This window comes from Papaver somniferum, unplaced genomic scaffold (genome assembly GCF_003573695.1).
Source record: "Papaver somniferum cultivar HN1 unplaced genomic scaffold, ASM357369v1 unplaced-scaffold_128, whole genome shotgun sequence".
Classification (NCBI taxonomy): domain Eukaryota; kingdom Viridiplantae; phylum Streptophyta; class Magnoliopsida; order Ranunculales; family Papaveraceae; genus Papaver; species Papaver somniferum.
Genome location: NW_020621936.1, coordinates 10,281,391 through 10,300,158, shown reverse-complemented (window position 1 = coordinate 10,300,158; position 18,768 = coordinate 10,281,391). Strand labels below are relative to the sequence as shown.

General features: G+C 35.6%; 1 protein-coding gene and 1 long non-coding RNA gene across 3 annotated transcripts; both read left to right on the top strand.

Annotated features, from left to right (window-relative positions):
- The first annotated feature begins 725 nt into the window (after nt 1-725).
- LOC113331826 lies at nt 726-4,493 on the top strand. 2 transcript variants are annotated; one of them, XR_003351219.1, is made up of 7 exons: nt 726-822; nt 1,050-1,737; nt 2,168-2,625; nt 2,767-2,796; nt 2,887-3,016; nt 3,104-3,200; nt 4,213-4,493. It is a non-coding gene; the product is annotated as an uncharacterized LOC113331826 (long non-coding RNA). The 2 variants fall into 2 exon arrangements; XR_003351220.1 differs by lacking the exon at nt 2,767-2,796.
- A 10,419-nt stretch (nt 4,494-14,912) lies between these two features.
- On the top strand, nt 14,913-17,104 carry LOC113331896. The gene is made up of 7 exons (XM_026578539.1): nt 14,913-14,921; nt 15,028-15,217; nt 15,343-15,412; nt 15,515-15,599; nt 15,681-16,174; nt 16,331-16,394; nt 16,574-17,104. The coding sequence occupies exons 1-7, from the start codon at nt 14,913-14,915 to the stop codon at nt 17,102-17,104; spliced, it is 1,443 nt and encodes a 480-aa protein (XP_026434324.1).
- Nucleotides 17,105-18,768: the final 1,664 nt, after the last annotated feature.

Below are 18,768 nucleotides of genomic sequence, written 5' to 3'. Positions count from 1 at the left end.
AATTGACAAAGGGGGAAATTATTAGAGCATTGCTCGGTCGAACTCGCATGCGTTGCTATCTCAAGCATGTTTGTCAATGTTAGTAATCAAAACTATAAGTCTTGATTTCTAGCATATTTGTAGATATCTCAGACTAGGAAATAGATTGTGTAGTTGAGCATTAGACTTCACGGCGTTCATCGTTTGAAGACAGAGAACTAATAAGGGGAGCTTGTGGAACTTCATCAACAAAAGGTATGTGGAGACTGAAACTCATCTATCACTTGGAAAGTCTATTTCTACTCTATATCCTATATTGAGACATAAGTCGTGTTACGATATAGTTTTCTATTGTACACATTTGAGATTTCGAGTTGAGCTTAACTCGCTTACATATTTCTCGAAATATGTGTTGGCAAGCTTTTGCTTCTCCCAAGTTCATCTTACATTCTAGACGAAAGTCAGAATATAATCATATGAAAGTTTCCGAGTAACATCTTACATGGTTTGTGTAATACCACTACACCATTTTAAGGGATTTGCAACCCAGATTAGCGACGGCACTAGTCGCAACTGCTCAGCGTTCAAGCGCGTGAAACATGTGTGTGATCGGGAACACTGGCACTGATAATTACGCCCAAGACAAACTTGGGTCAAGTATGCTTCTTTTTGTTTCCACCCTTCAGCCAAAGTTATCCTATATCCCTTCCTCATCGTTTTTTCCTTCACATATTTTCTCCTCCGCAGAACCTCATCTCTTTTCATCTCCTCTCCACAGAACTGGAGCTCTGAAGAACTCATCTCTGTCATCTCTTTCAATCTAAAACCACTGAAATCTACCAGGTTTTAAGTCTCTTTAATAATCCTTTTGTTTCAGTTTATAGGGTTTATAGATTTTGCAATTTTAGATATTTTGATTTCTAGGGTTTCAGCTGTGAATCTATTTTTCTCTTTTTAGTTTATCGATTTTAGGTTTTTATCTGTGAGTCTGCTATTTTCGATTTTAAGATTTCGATTTCAGTTTATCGATTTTAGTGTTTCATTTGTAAATTTGTTGTTTTCAATTTCAGTTTTTAATTTCTTAAACTCGCAAATACAAGGATGAACCCGTTGAGGAGAATGTGATGAGTTGAGCCGGTGTTGTGTAAGAAGAGTTAGAGTAATCATTGAAGAGAAGGTGATGGTGATGGTGATAAGTTGCAGTTGATGAAGATTGAAGCTCGGGTTAGATTTAAGCAGAAGGGTTTCTGTTTAATGAATCTGTAAAGGCGATCGAGAGGAATTAGGGTGGTACTAATAATGGAAGAACTGCTATTAGGGTTTGAGTTGATCTTAAGAATTGATGGTGGTGATTCTGTTATTTTGAAGAATAAATTTAGAGAAATTCAAAATTAGGGTTTCTTGTTCTTCCTCAATACTTCAATTGAAGTTGTTATTAATGCTTGATGCACTGTAGGTGAAATCTGGTGGAGAAATTGCAGTAGCAGAAGACCTAGAAGGAGTTCTGAGATATTGAAGTTAAGGTTTGATGCAGGGAATGTATGGATTGTAGTACAAACTTGTGATAGAGGATAGGTTTCTGTTGGTGGTGTTTGAGGTGCTGAGAAGATGTTGGATGAGATGATGTTGTGTGTAGGAGTTGATTGTGCTAGATGGGAACTGCTGGTGGTATGTGAAGTTAAGATGACGGCAGGTTATGGCATTGCAGGTAATGATGATGGAGTTTTTGGTGTTGATTAACCATTGAGCATGGGCTAGGTGAGAAATTAACTTCATTTTTCGTTTCTAGACCTAACTGATTCATTTTAGTAATTTAAAAGGTTTCTCTGTTTTCATCTCAACCCCATGACTGTTTTGTATGCTTCTTATCTGAAGTTTGTTGGCTAAAAAAATTGTATTGAGCAGCTTGATGTTGCTTAACATTGCCAATTAGATTGGAAATATTGATGTTGTTTAATATTTCCAATCTGGTTTGTCTTACACCAATAGACTATTGCTTAACAAGCCAGTTCACCTGATTAGCTAATTTCTTGAACGTTATATAATGCCTTGCTTACATTAACGTTATATGCTAGTTGACTCAGAGATCTTATGCTATGTTAAAGCCATACATGGTTGTGTGGTTGTTTAGTAATTTACCTGTGTAAGACTGTAACACTCGTTGAAATTTCTTATGTTACATCTGCAGATAAGGAGAGAAATCTCAACAATGAAGCTGATAAAGCACCCATACATCGTTCAAGTGATGGGAATCATAGTGCTTGCTTGTGTCTCTAGGCTATCTCTATTTTATTTTTTATCATCTTTGTAAATGATATATTCTCTTGGTTTAGGTGATGGGAAGCAAGGCAAAGAGTTTTATCGTTTTGGAGTTTGTCACTGGAGGGGAGCTCTTTGAAAAAGTTGTGACAAAGAAAGAACATGGGTTGTCTCAAATTCAAGCTACTGCCAATAAAAAAGGTTCACATGACTTGGTACTGGCTTACTGCCAATGGTTTTCAAGGATTAATGGAAATATGTGTTGTTTCTGTTATCTCTTTTGTATTGTCTTGTATTTTTGATTGTTCGTAACTAACAAATCAGTACCTTGTTTTGGATGAGGATGACAAAATGTTGGACATGGGGTTCGAGCCACATATAAGAGAGGTCTAGCTTCTTACTTGAACTCCCTACTTTTGTTATTTCTGGTTTTTTGGTTTTCATTAGCGTCGCATTTTCAGTGTGAAACCGTGTGTATGCTTGTGTCTAATAGTACATACCATTTATTGGTTACCTTTTGGCTTTCAGATGATGTATTACCTTTTTGTTGAAAGGAAGGTAATGACCTTTTTGCATGATTGATGACTTGAACTTTTGAAGCGCCTATGATATGCTGACAAGTAATGTTAATATGATGTTTCAAACTAGGTGTGATGAAGTTGCAGAAGCCCTGATAGCGCAAGGTCTGCACGTTGTTTCTCTTCATGCTGGTCGTAGCCAAAGTGAAAGAAGAGAAGCAGGTCTTCGCAATTTTCGAAATAGCTTAGCTAATATTCTGGTATCTCCATGCTCTTCTGTATCTGAATTAACTTAAATAAATGTGTTTCACCCCTGCAACGACTTAACCTCCAAATTCACTGTCCAGGTCGCCATAGATGTTGCATCTCGTGGTTTAGATGTCACTAGAGTTGCTCATGTGATCAACCTTGATCTTACCAAGATATATTTTTCTTCTTCACTAAGTAATTTTCAATTTATTCAGTTTCGTCCTTTTATGGCTACATTAAATACCATATCTGATTTTGATTTATTTCCTTGTACAAATTTACTTTTGTTGTCTCAAAATTTTATAATTTTCTGCTCTTAGTAAACATTGAAGTGTTGATGTTAATTGTTTGTGACCAGTACTAGTCATGTATGCAAGTAAGTCATGGCAGAGTTTGATACTTTATTAGTTCATCTATGATAGGTTTGCTGCAGATATTGCCGAAACTTGAGTTCGCTAGCTGGCATGACTTTCCCGAAACTTGAGTAGTATTTCTGTTTTGCCTTCGAATGATGCTTATAAGTGATTGTTATAACTTATAACTTTCTAACCAATATTTTAATACATTCATCAGAATTCAACCTGTGATAGTTTTGAATTTATTACACTTTGTTATACTGAAATTATAACTTCAAAAAAGCTCAGTCCTTACGCATGTTATCCTGTGTTGCTTATAGCTTACACTTTCATTAAGTTTGGTCATCTACCAGGGGATATAGGAATATGTGACATGACTTTGAGAAAAAAAAGAACAGAATATGTGAATTGTAATGCCCAAGTGACATTATTCAAGCTGCTATTACTAGCAATTCTTTTCTATTTGTAATGCCTGGATAGCAACTATTGTTAATATGGTACAGCTGATGCATCTATTGTTAATCACTTGAACTGCCGAGATTCTGGTGGACATGTCAAATGCCTTCGATAATAGTAGATCTTGAAGTTTCTTAATCACTTGTTATTCTTGAAATCCTCTTATTCATTGTTTGTTTACGATGGTTTTCATTGAGATTGTTGATTCAGAAATAGCCACTATAGAGGCATACAGTTTCATTGAGTGTAATTGATACTTTCAATCTCTTGCATAAGTTATGTGTTAGTGTGAAGTATGTGGGTTCTTTTGATTTGATTATATAGCCTATTAGTCTTTGACTCGATCTTTATAAGCATACTGGATATCTGATTAATTTGTGATGTTTTGTTCGCAGGTTAATTGAATGATGCTCTGTTGTGAGATCAGAAAGATTGGAGAACAAAGCAGCAAAGCAGCAGCCATTAGGTCCCTTAGCAGCTACAAGATTTGTAAGTTATAATTAGTGTCTCCTTATAGAGATTTAAGTTGGAAGAACATAGGAATTTCAGAACTTTATACAAACTAAACTTAGGAACTAAGTATGTTTCTGTGTATGTCCATTAAATGAATGACATAGTTTGTATCAAATACTCACTCATACTTGTTGTTAAAATCAATTGAAGAGTCCATTTTCATAATATGATACAGTTTTGTATATTGAATGAACGAATGTATATATGTGGAAATGATGAATGTGGGGAACCGGGTAACTGCAGGGGGGAAATGGATTTTGACCAGGTCAATGAAGACTTGACCTTTTTTTTTATGTTGCAAAATATTAGCAACGTTGTGATCTGTTGCTAATTAGAACCAGAACCAATAACATTTCAGTTCCAGGTAGGGGTATTCCTGTAACTAGAAACAGCTTAGGAACGACAGATCTTGGTTGCGAATAAACAGGGTCGCAATGGCGCAGTACTTTGCAAATATCCGTTGCTGACCAAGAGTCGCAACGGAGCCTATGTCGTTGCGAAAAACTGCAACACCGTGTTTTGAAACGTCACTCCGCCGTTGCGACCCCGGTCAGCAACGGTCAGACTCCGTTGCTAATCCCTAAAAATGTTATAGTGTACAATCATTTAGTGAAGACTTGGGACGTTTCATTATGATAATTTCAATAACTTGAAAATCGCGTTGATGCTAATAGTATGTGAAAACGACTATTGTCATCCTCTAAGAAAGTTCCAATGATTGAAATAAAGAGTTTAAAATCAAGTAACTATGTTTGGATATAAACATAGTGTGTTATCACATTTTTGTGTAAGTCCAAAACCGGGAGCCTGAAGTATGCGTACTCGTACGCGTACTGGCGGTTGCTGATGTATGTGCAAGTATGCGTACCCGTACGCATACTGGTGGAAGTTTCACCACCGTGAATTTCTGCTGGAGTTTGGAAGTGTGAATTGTTATGCGCACTCGTACGCGTACTGTCGTAACCAAACTCGGACCGGCTACTTAAGTATGCGTACCCGTTTGCACACTTGGGTGGGTTACTTTTTAAATCGGTTGTGTACATGAAATTAAACATTTATATAATAAGGAATGCAATTTTTGCAAACCGTGGATATAATGTTCATGAATTGATTCGAGTGAATCAAACCGATTTTGTTTCGATTGTGTTATTGTATACTTCTATGAGAATATATCAATTGAATGACTCTTTAACTAGTTTCATTTGAGTCAATTTAATTAGTTATGGTTAAGATGAATAAGGTTGATATGAGAGTAATCATATGGCTAACTTCGGTTATATATTGTTGAGCCAACATGGTGTACACGTTTGGGTACGGTTACATAAACCTAAATGAGGGTAAATTTTATTTGTGTGTAACAAGCTAAGTTCGTTCTAACGGTTGAAAGATATTAGCTTGTCGAATCAGGTTTTTCATCTAACGGTGAATATTGAATGCTTTGTTACCAAGGTAACTTAGATTGCAAACCCTGATTTGAAAACTATATAAAGGAGAACTCTAGCAACTGGGAAACATAATCCCCACACCTCTTGTGTGTTACTAGTTGCATAAGCTAGAGTCAATTCTCGTTTAACCTTAGGTTTCTATCGAGACCCTGTAGGTTAACGACTTCAAAGACTTCATTGGGATTGTGAAGCCAGACGCAACTATTGCTCTTTGTAGTTATGTGTTTTGATCTTGCCCGATTTTATCGTTTGAGTACTATCTTCTCTAAGATTTGCTCGAGATTAATTTCTCCGATAGGCAAGATAAAAAGTAATCACAAACATCTTCGTCTCATCGTTTGTGATTCCAAAATATCTAGTTTCGTCATCATACGATTTAGATTATTGTGAGGTGATTGATAACTTGGATGTTCTTCGGGAATATAAGTCCAGTTTATCAATTGGTTCATGTTCACCTTGATTTATCAAAAGACAGAACAAAAATCATAGGAGACAGATTTATCCATTCCAACATGCTTTTTTGTGTGAGACACTTTTTTTTATCAAGTCTTCGAGTTTGGCTCGTAGCAACTCTTGTGGGTGAGATCAACTAAGGGAATCAAGTGTGTAGTATCCTGCTGGGATTAGAGACGTAAGGAGCGCAACTATACCTTGAATTAGTGTGATATTGATTAGGGTTCAACTACAGTCCAGTCCGAAGTTCATTGGTAGTAGGCTAGTGCCTATAGCGGTTTAATACAATGTGTGTTCAATCTGTACTAGGTCCCGGGGTTTTTCTGCATTTGCGGTTTCCTCGTTAACAAAATTCTGGTGTCTGTGTTATTTCTTTTCTGCATTATATTTTGTTATATAATTGAAATATCATAGGTTGTGCGTTGAATCGATCAATTGGGAAATCCATCCTTTGGTTGTTGATTGAAATTGATTGATCCTTGAACATTGGTCTTTGGTACCGTTCAAGTTACTCCTCTTATATTCAATCAGGCTCGCAGATTTCTATTTGCTGATTGCGGATTGAATTAAGAGTTAGAGATATAAACTCTTGTATATTCCTTTCTCTAGATTGAGTCTGAATGTCTAGTTGATTCTCTAGAAAGTATATTACATTTAGTCATCTCAGATTGCCAAACGAATTGTTGGGTGTGGTTGTTAGTGAAAAAAGCGGGGGTACAACAACCTCACCCAATATTTCGATTAGCAATTTGTATGGACTAACTCAAATATACTTTAAAGAGAATCAACTAGACTCACTCTTAATGAAGTATATCAAAGAGTTAATATCTCTATCACTCGATTTGATCTATGCTCAATCAAATAGAAACTTGTGAGACTATATCAAATACAAGAGATATAAACTTGGATGGTACCAAAGACCAATATCCAAGGATCAATCAATTTCCAATCAACAACCAAAGGTTGGATTTCACAATTGATCGATACAACGCATAACCTGTGATATTTTAATTATATAACAAAATATAATGTAGAATAGAAATAACACAGATACCATAATTTTGTTAACGAGGAAACCGAAAATGCAGAAAAACCCCGGGACGTAGTCCAGATTGAACACACATTGTATTAATCCGCTACAGACACTAGCCTACTACAAACTAACTTCGTTCTGGACTGTAGTTGAACCCCAAACAATCTCACATTGATCCAAGGTACAGTTGCGCTCCTTATGTCTCTGATCCCAGCATGATACTACGCACTTGATTCCCTTAGATGATCTCACCCACAACTAACAGTTGCTACAACCCAAAGTCGTAGACAATAAACAAATCTGTATCACACAGAAAAGTCTACGATAATAGATAAATCTGTCTCCCACAGAAATACCTACGAGTTTTGTTCCGTCTTTTGATAAATCAAGGTGAACAGGAACCAATTGATAACCCGGACTTATATTCCTGAGGAACATCCTAGTATAATCAATCACCTCACAATAATCTTAATCGACGCGGCGAAATAAGATATTGTGGAATCACAAACGATGAGACAAATATGTTTGTGACTACTTTTATATCTTGCCTATCGGAGATATTAATCTCAACCCAATCGTTACGATTGTACTCAAGACGATAGAGTCAGCAAGATCAGATCACACAACTACGAGAAAGTAGTATCGGTCTAGCTTCACAATCCCAATGAAATCTTTAAGTCGTTAACCTGGTTTTCAAGAAGAAACCTAAGGTTAAAGAAGAATAGAATCTAGCTAATACAACTAGTATCACACAGAAGGTGTGTGGATTAGGTTTCCCAGTTGCTAGAATTCTTCCTTATATAGTCTTTCAAATCAAGGTTTGCAATAAATGTTAGCTTAGTAACAAGGCATTCAATATTCACTTTTAGATGAAAACCTGATTATATTCAAGCTAATATATTTCAACAGTTGGATCGAAAACTTAGTTTGTTACACACAAATGAAATGCACGATTTTAGGTTTGTGTAACCGTACCTAAACATGTACATTTCTTGGTTCAACAATAGTTAACCAAAAATGGTTAGTCATATGAGCACTTTCATATCAACCATATTCTTCTTCACCATAACTAGTTCAAATGACTCAAATGAACTAGTTAGATAGTTGTTCAATTGTATAAATCTTATATAACTACACAAGACACAATCAAAGCAAAAATGATTTGATTCACTCGAATCGATTCATGAACTCTATAGCCACGGTTTGCATTTTGCATTCCTTAGTTAATATAAATATAAGTTCACAAAAATCGTCTTTAGATATAACCAACTTAAGTTCGCAGACTTAGTTCGCAGACTTAAGTTCCCGTAAGGAGTTCTCAAACTCCATCAGATATTCTAGGGATGAAAACTTCCGCCAATTCGCGGACTGGGTTCGCGGTCTGAGTTCACGGACTGAGTTCACAGCTCTTGTTCTGGTTTTCCTGATCAACAAAGTACGCATACTTCGGTTCAAGGAAAAAGGACTTGTACATATACGTGTTTCCACACAATGCTTATATCCAACAATGGTTATATAATCTAAACTCTCAATTTCAATCATTGAAACATTCTTAGAGGATGTTATTATATAGTTGTTATTCACAAACTATTTTTCGTCAAAGTAAGCAATTTTCAAAGTGATTGAAACATAACATGACTTTCGTCACTAGGTAAAGATGAACTTGGCCAAAGTGAAAGCTTACCAACACATATTTCGAGAAATAGATAGGCGAGATAAACTCGGCTCGAAATAGCAAATGTGTATAATCAAAGTCTATATAGCAAAACGACTTTTGTCTCAAAATAGGAGATAGAGTAGATAGACTTTTGAGTGATAGATAAGTTCAAGTCTCCACATACCTTTTAGTTGATGAAATTCCACCAGTTCCTTGAGTAGTTCTTCGTCATGTATGATGATTTCCATGGAGTTCTTGAGCTCAACTACACTTATTATCCTAGTCCGAGACTTAGCTATAGTAGACTAGAAATCAAGACTTATAGTTTTGATCACTAACATTGACAAACATGCTTGAGATAACAACGCATGCGATTTCGACCGAGCAGTGCTCTAACAGTTATACCCCCGTATTTTCATGTAAAATCATTCCAAAATAATACCCAAGAATATATGTTACCCTTATTTATCGTGTGTACAAGAATCTGCCCTTGTTTTACGTTTCTAGACCACATGCTAATCTTGTTTTGACCAAACAGGTTGATTCCAACTCAGATCCGCTAAAAATTCTCAAAAGAACTCGTCCAAAATCCAAACGGGAAATACGTTGTAACTGAAATTCCAAAAAAACATCCCGCCAAAAATAACGTTGCTCGAGAAGAAGATGGTATCCAATATGGGGTCCTTTAGCAATTGGGTGCCTTTAGTGAATTTAGCGGGTGCCCATAGTACATTTCATGGGTGCTTTTAACAATTCTATGGGGTTCCCTGAGTAATTTTCACTGGGGAAAAACATCACTTTTCGAGTCAATTTTCCACAGGAGTTTATTTCTCCGAAGACACAAAGGTATTAAAAGTGTGAAGCGTTTTTTATTTTTAAGAAGCGACGCGTATGTTGAAACGTGAAGCGTCGATTCATGATTGATGTTTGAAGCGAATTTTTTCCTATAAATAATAGTAATCTGTTATCAATAATGTAATATTTATGAATATAATAATTGTATAAATTTAACACAAGTCCAATTAATGTCAAAAATAGTAGCGTGGTATAGTGGTTCACTTTAGTTTAAGTAAGTTGGAGGTCGGAGGTTCGAAACCCTTAGAAATCTGGAGCTAGGGTAGGCAACGAGGCTCCGAAATCCGATATTCGTCTCTGTAAATTCGACATCCTATAGGATTTAATCCGACATATCGGATTTCGGATATCGGAATTAACATCTTAATTAACCCTATCAGAATCAGAATAAGATGATTCCGTTTGGTTAATATACGACATCCGATAAGCTTATCAAAACCAACAACTGTGATTCAGTTAGGGATTCAGACATACTAAGCCATGAAATTAATATTCAAACATTAAAGAAACTAAAACTAATACGGAGAGAAATTGGATAGGTATCTGCTAATCAACCAGATCCTCCATCTTCAAGAGTCTGGACTAATGATTTAAAGATTAAAAACAAAGAATCTTGATATAACTGTGCCAATGGGAAATTACCAAGAAAACTGAATGAATTTTATTAAATTCTGATTTTTGTACTTCATTTAGCCCCTACTCTGTAACCTATTTCCTCGATTCTTCAGAATTTCAAATACTGCAAAACATAACTTGTTAGACCATAGATTGTGGAAAACTGAAATTTGTACTTTAATACCTTGCTCCAAACAATTGAGCATTACAAATTTCTCCCAACCCTTGCGCAAAGTCATTTTGTGATAGTTACCAACGCATTCAAATTCAATGCTAAACTTTACCAAAGTATAACTGTAAACCTTCACTAGTATTCCCCCTTGGAGATTTTCATTCAAGTTCAACAAAGGTTGCACCTTGTTTACGAGATCTACTGGCAATTTTAACCTATCATAAACATATCTTTCTGTTAAAATTTTAGTGCATGATACTACTATACCCCTTTGTGCGAGAAACCGGATTTTATCGGATAAAATTCCGATATCCGATAGCTTATCCTTAACCTTATCGAGATGAAATTTTTGGATTCCGCCGGATATTATAGGATATCGGATATCAGATAATCTTAACCTTAACCTTATTAGTACTGCCAATACCTGTCGGATATTTATCCGTTGTCAGCCCTATCTGGAGCGAAGCGTAGCGTGAAGTGGCCCTTTTAAAAACCGTGATCTTAAATAAGATTTTAATACATCATCATCATCCTCACCTGCATTTTCTAGAATCATCACAATCTATTTCGGAGAAAAAGAATTAAGTAACTTGGAGGTCTTAGGTTCGATACCCACCTAATTTTTTTTATTTTTAGTTTAAAATTTAGGCGGGAAATGACTTGACTAAGTCAAGAAGCACATCAATTAAAGGAATCTTCCGATTCATGGTAGATTCGCTTCATAACTACGCTTCGGAGCGAATTGGAAAAATCTGGAGCGAAGCGTAGCGTGAAGCAGCGCTTTTAAAAAACATGAAAGACTATAAATACACAACATTGTAATATTCGTACAAAATTGAGCGCTTATAACAAAATGGAGAATTGAAATCAAACCAGACACAAAAAATGTGTCTATCTATATATGAACTAAAGAAGTATTTTTTTAATTCGAATATAAGAATTTATTTTTGAAATCATCGACTGGTTGAATGTTAAGTAGAAAAGTGAGGAAGAAAGAAAGAAGATGAGGCGCCGATAGAGAGAATAGGGTGATACAAAATAACTAGAATGATTTAGATTCTAAGACTTTTTTTCTTCTTTTTATCAGGATAAGGGGCGTTATGGTTTTTTTTTTATCACTAAAAACAACCCTTTAAAACCCAACCCCATATAACCATTAGTATCCATGACAGTATCTTCAAATATGGAATCTTTTAGAATGTGGGAGTATCCATCCGAAAAAATAACCAGATATAGATTTGTTTTGTACGAATCGAGTCGAGTAACAATTCGATTCTTCCAAATCTTTGTGTTCGGTATGGTATGTATACGAATGAAATTGATTATTACACTATTATAATTTACAAATGATTATTTTTTGGATTATATGCAGAAATAGGCCTGTTTTGGACCCTCACTTTCGTTTGTAGACCTGTTTTTTTATTTATTGCTAGACTAGGAAAGTTAAACGGATTCCATCCACTTTAACTATCTCGGTCAATTTATCGCGTTGACTCTCAAATATCTCACCAAAATATCATATAGGGAGATCTCATGGATGTGGTAAGATTACTGAAATGTCCTTCGCACATGTGTATCAGTCACATTAGATAAGATGTTCACGTGTCTCGATAAGATGTGCACGTGTTTCTTTCTGAGAGCCTAATCTAACTAACATGACATCTCGAGGATTAATTGAACGGCCATGATAGTTCTTCAATGTTATTATCGACAGCACGGGAAGGTGTAAGGAATAACAGAAGACAGAGAGAAATCGATTCATTTAGTTTCTTCTTCTCACTTGTTCTTCAGAGAGGGTTCTTCAGAGAGGGTTTTTAGTAGAGAGATAAATCAGTGAAACAGTGTTTTGTTAGTTGAGATTCGAAGAACAAATTGAAGATTTCCTGCTGGTGAAGATGACGAGACGAAAGAAGCGTTCTACAGAGAGGTGACAAAAAACCCTAATCTGTTTTTTTAGGTTTCATGGTTGATTTTAACGTTTCGGTGATGCACATATTATGGGTTTTGTTTGTAAGGTTGATTTATTTGGGTTTGTCGGTGTTTATATTTCTAGGGTTTTATCTGTTTATAGAATTTTTATGAAGTTCGAATTTGTTCTGCTGATAATGAAGTTCTACTGATAAATTTCTAGGGTATCTTAATTTCAAAATTGGGTTCTGCTGATAATGATTAATTGAAATTGATTTCTAGGGTTTTTTATGGTTTGTGTGATAATTGATTTATAGGGTTTTTATGGTTCTAGAATTTGTCTGAGATGGGTTTTCCATAATTTGTCTGATATATATTTTGTTGTTCTTAATTGTAGAAAGCAAGTGGTTAAAGAGGTTATAAATGAGGTTCAACAAGACATATTTCCAACCAGAGATATTAAGGTGAAGGATCTAATCAACACTACTATGTGTTTTGAGTTTAAGGGTTTGTCCAGAGAAGATATGGGTATAAATCAGTTAAAGTCTAGGATTAGTCCTATGTTGAGATTAACCAGTAGGGAGACATTGGACCTTCTATGGTATGTTGATCCATGTCTACCATCAAACATCATTAATGATGAAATTTTTTGGTTTTTCTGGGAAAATGCAAATCAATATGAACATGGTTGGATTACATTGTATTTGCAAGTGATGCCACTAGATGAGAATGGTGAGATAGATGTATCTCAGGTTACTGCAGATTCACAGCCTCCTCCACCAAAGATGAAACCCAAAAAGAATGTGACTCCGAAGAAGCCAGTCTCTAAGACTCCACCTAAACCAGTTGGTTCTAGTGGTTCATCACCTAAGATAGTAACAAAGAGATTTAGGGATGGCAAGACAGTTAGAAGAAGTCAAAGAATACCTAGGATGAAGAAGAAGAATCCTACTAAAGTATTCATTGATTTAGCTGGTAATGAAGATGTTTCTGATGAAGATGTTGATGATGGAGATGTTTATATTCCACAGTTTACTCAACAAATACAAGCTAGTGCAGCTGAGAATAATCCTGTTTTGGAAGCTAGTGTAGCTGAACCTGAAGAATTGACTCAACACAGTAATGCTAGTGGAGATGAACAAGTTAATGAGATACATGGATTTGAGGAATTTTTCAATCATGACTTTTGGTTTGAAGCTACAACACAGGCAGAAATGGTGGAAGATTTGTTTGCAGTTGCCCAAGAGTACAAGAAAAGTGATGAGTATGTCCTGCACTTGAAGAATGTAGAAGAAGATGAATGTAATCCTGATGATGAGTGTGTCCTGAACAATATATCAGACAAAGACAGTGAAGAGAAAGATATCAAGAGTTACAATAAGTTTCTACAAAAAGTTGAGAATGGGTATCTTTCAGATACTGAGAGAAGTGATGATGGTGCAAGTGATGATAAGGATGCTGCAAGTGATGGTGATGATGCTGAAAGTGATGGCGGTGATCCAAACTTTGGGGAGGTGGAAGTTGAGAATGACAAGGAAGGTATTTCATTGCTTCTGTCTTTTTTTAAAAATTGTGGGTTTGATTTTTAGATTTGTGTAGTACTAATGCACTTATCTCTGTGGTTTTGTAGAGGACCATTATGGGGACTTGGTCTCTGACAGAGAAGAAGAAGGTAAATTGTCATTTTTTTTGTAGTCTTTTGTTTTTCTTATTTTTTGTTTGTTTGTTATGTTTGTTTGAACTCTAATTGAATCATTTGTTTTGGGGAATTTGTATCAGAAAGCAACAAGACTGATGGGCTTGAACTTATAGTATCAGAAAGCAACAAGACTGATGGGCCTAAATGTTCAAAGCCTCATGATAACACCCAGTTTGAGGAAGACCATGCACAACATTTTAAAGAGGAGGAAGCTGAGGAGATGTTCCCTGAGGGAGTTATTTTTCAACAAGTGGATCCTTACAGCCTAGTGAAGGGAAGCAAGTTTGTAAGCAAGAAAGCATTCCAGAAGCATTTGAGAGGCTACTGTGTAAAGCATAAACATCAGGTTAAGTTTAGTGATTCAAACAACTACAAGATTAAGGTAAAGTGCATTCATCATGAGAAGACCAAGTGTCTTATGTTCATTTATGGAAGAGTTATGAAGTGTGAAGGAATTACATTTACCCTGAGAAGTTGGAATCTGAAGCACACATGCAATGGAAATGTTAAAGGGGAGAACAGATGTGCAAATCCAATATTTGTAGCTGATTGGTACATGGAAAGGTTGGAGACTCTTGGCAACAAAAACAACATCCCTGATCCTGAGTCATTTGCAAATGAGTTCAACAAAACAATGAAGGTGAAAATTAAGTACCATACAGCCTGGAGAGCAAGAAATATTGTGTTGCAGAATCTTTATGGCAGCTATGAGGAGTAGTACAAGAAAATTCCTGCATTCTGTGAAATGGTGAAGGTAACATTGTTTTATTATTTGTTTGTTAATGCTTGTCTTTAGTTAGAGCAACATGACTTAATATTACAAATTATATGGCATTAACATTACTTTGTTGTAATTGCAGGAAAAAATGCCTGGCAGTATAGCTAGTTTCTCATATGGAAGCACAGACAACACATTCTTGTCAATGACACTCTGCTTCAAGCCTGCTATAGAAGGATTCTTGGCTGGATGTAGGAAAATCATTGGATTGGATGCTTGCCATTTATATGGGAAGTATGGTGGTGTGTTACTGGCTGCAACAGGTCTAGATGGTTAGAATGGTTTAGTTCATCTTGGTATAATGGTGTGTAGGAATGAAACCATTGAGAACTGGAAGATATTTCTCAAAGACTTAAAGCTATACTGGGTGAAAACTTGCATTTCACCATTATATCAGACAAGCAGAAGGGGATTAGTGAAGCTTGTGACAAATACTTCTACTTGGATGAGCACAGATTATGTTTCAGGTAATGTTATATTATTTATGTTTCAAGTAATGTTATATTATTGTTAATATATTTCCTAATAATATCAGTTCAATGACTAACTATTACTTGGCTACTTGGCAGACATTTGATGAAGAATTTCAAGTCATACAACTTACACACTCATTTATGGAATGTTGTCAAATGTTACAAGAAGAGACACTACCAGGTTTGCTCATTTCTCAAAACAATATAATGTAATTGAAAGTATTACAAACATGAGTTTAATACTATTTATGTTTGTTTTTAGCAACACATGGATAAATTGTTTGTTGAGGATGAAAAAGCTGCATTGTATCTCCTAGATCAAAAACCTGAATGCTGGTTTAGGTCTCATTTCTCAAATGATAGCAAGTGTGAGCACATTAACAATAATTTCTCAGAATCTTTCAACAACATGGCAAAGCCCTTCAGGGATAAGCCTATCATTACACTTGCACAAATGTATAATAAACTGGTGATGGGTCTTTTCTTCAAGAGGAGGAATGAAAGTGAAAAGTGGCAGGATGGTCAGATAGTTCCAAAGGAAATGAAGCTGATTACAAAGATGCAGGACTTAAATCATCTGTTTGAGTTGATTGGAGCAATAAGGGGAAAGGTGTATGAGGTCAGGAGTGTTCATGATGCTGTGTTTATTGTGGATCTTCCCAAAAAGACATGTAGTTGTTTGCAGTGGCAGCTGAGGGGATTTCCATGTCAACATGTTGTATGTGCTTTAACACCATTGAGACCAAACTGGGCTGAGTAAGTCACACTCTCTTTTCATTCCAGAGTTTCATTCCCATGTTTTGATTTGTTATGTTCCCTTTATTTTTCCTTGCTCAAGTTTGATTGTAAACTGATAATTTGTGGATCTGCTTGTCTGATTTCATGTTGTAACTACTGTGACCCTGTGTATAGTGTGGAATACTACAAAAAAACATATGCTCCAGAGTTTGAACCACTGTCAGCTGAAATTGACTGGGTAAGAGCATTAGTTTTATTAAAGATAAAGATATTGATTATTGTGCAATTAATATTTAATAATATCAAAGATTCTTTTAGGGTTTCATACATGCTTTATATAGTACACAACCTTTAAGGGTTTCATATCTTAACCAATATCTTCTCTTTCTTTCTTTCTTTCTTTCTTTCTTTGTGTAGAATATACTGGTAGAGTTCATTAATCCTCCTGTTATCATAAGGAAAACTGGAAGGCCAAGGAAGAAGAGGATTCCTTCTTATGATGAAGATGGAAGTGTGAAGAAAATGAGAAAGTGTAAGAAGTGTGGAATTTATGGTCAGTATGCAGTAACTTGTGGTGGTGGAGAGGTTGGAAAGAATCCAAAGGGCAACAAGCCTAGAACCTGTGTTGATGGCTCAACATCAACACCTTATGTCCCTAAACCATCAAAAATAAAGTACAACAGAAAGAAACCAGTTGCTAGTGCTTCTGCAGGTGCATCTACTACTGCTAAGGATGGAATGAAGAACAACAACAGTTCCAAAACATGTGTTGCTGAATCTTCTAAACAAGGTGCTGCAAAATCAGGTCAAGGGAGTAAGAGAAAGGCTTCTTCTCAACCTGCTTTCAATCAGACTAACAAACATGTTGGATCTGTCAACAACAAAGTCACCTTCACAGTTGCAGATCCAAAGGGAAAGAAGAAACCAAAGAAGTACATGAAAATCTGATTTTATGTTTGTGTTGGTCTCTTTTGTTGTGATTGGATCTGAACAATGTGGTTGATTTTGTGTTTCAATTTGGTTATGGTCTTTTGTGAATGGATGAATGGATGCTTTTGTAAGACAATGCAAGTTCTGAAATTAAAATAAATTTATTATAAAATTGTTGCAGGCTACATTTTCAGATTTTTCTTAAATTCCTTGCATATTTCATACACTTTATCCTTCATTGTTTCTTTGCTTTCAATGACAAGAGCATTTGAAGCCCATCTGAATGCATCACAAGATTTCTTCTTGCACACAAGGTATGCTATGTTGAAATTATGTTGATTTTTGCATATCTTCAGTTCTAATTGAGAGTTGTAGTTGTCTTTAAAGCATTTTTTAAGCTTCAGTGGACATCTTGTAACACTGTGATTGTCTTCTCCACAGGCAATACAACCATGAGCTGATGGAAGCTTGATTGGAAGTGCTGAAGAATGGGAAGAAGCTTGAGAAAACCACTCAAAGTAGCTGCAGGTAGGATTCAAGCATTTCAAGAACAACTTTCCATTACTTACATCTGTTTTAGACCTCAATAAAGCTCTTACTCCATTACAAGGTACACGTTTGCACCTTGAATAAACCCATGGACATGCCTTTGTTTCATGATCTTCTTCCATTTCACATATTAAACACACTATCATGCTACTTGAAGTACTTGCTTTATCATTCATACCACCACCCATTTTTTCAGATCTAAAAATGAAGAGAAGCAGAATTATGTGGTTGTGGAGATATTCATTTATGGAGAAGAAGATAAGAGTGACACGTAAGCAGTGCCACGTAAGCGGTGCCACGTACGCACTATGGGTGACGTATACAGAGTCAACACACATCTGGTTGGGTCAAAATAACCGATTCAAAGGACTTTTAGGTCTTTTTAGTTACAGCTAACGGTGCTAACTTTTCACCCATCACTTTTGGTCAAAACTGACTAGTTTTGCAATAAATAAAAAAACAGGCCTAGTTTTGAAAAGCACAAAAAAAAAATAGGCTTATTTTTGTAAAAAACCCTTATTTATTCAAAAAATTTATTTTATTATAAAAATAATTTATTAATAAATTTATTTTGAAAATCACGCTTCTTTTAAAAGTTACAAAAAAAAAGGTAATTCATAAATATAAATTTAAGTAACAAAGACTTTTTTTTATTAATAAAAAATAAGAATTATTTAAGAAAAAAAGCAATATAAAATACTTATGTCACTATGCATATTTGGGTCACCAATTTTAAGATGCAGCAGCACTTTTTAAGTTTAGGTAGCAGCCCGTGTCTTTACTGCGCTACTGAATTAGCTACACACTACTATTGCCACTATTTCCGTACAAAAAGAATCAGATCAGGTGAAAAGGAAAATGTAGGAAACAGACAAAATGTGTGAAGGGTCAGAAATCGTTGTATAACGTAGGTGATCATCACCAAGTCACCCGATTGGTTGTTAGAGAACAAATCAGATATTGTTAAGGATATTATTGTAAATAAAATCTGACAACCCGCAAAAGGAGAGAGCAGTGCAAATTCCTTTTCGGTGGTCGTACAAAATCAATTGCGTGTGTGTGGAATTGTAATTGTTTTGTTCTTCTTTTTTTCTTCTTCTCCAGGGCTTGTTTACGGTAGCATTTCTTCCCAA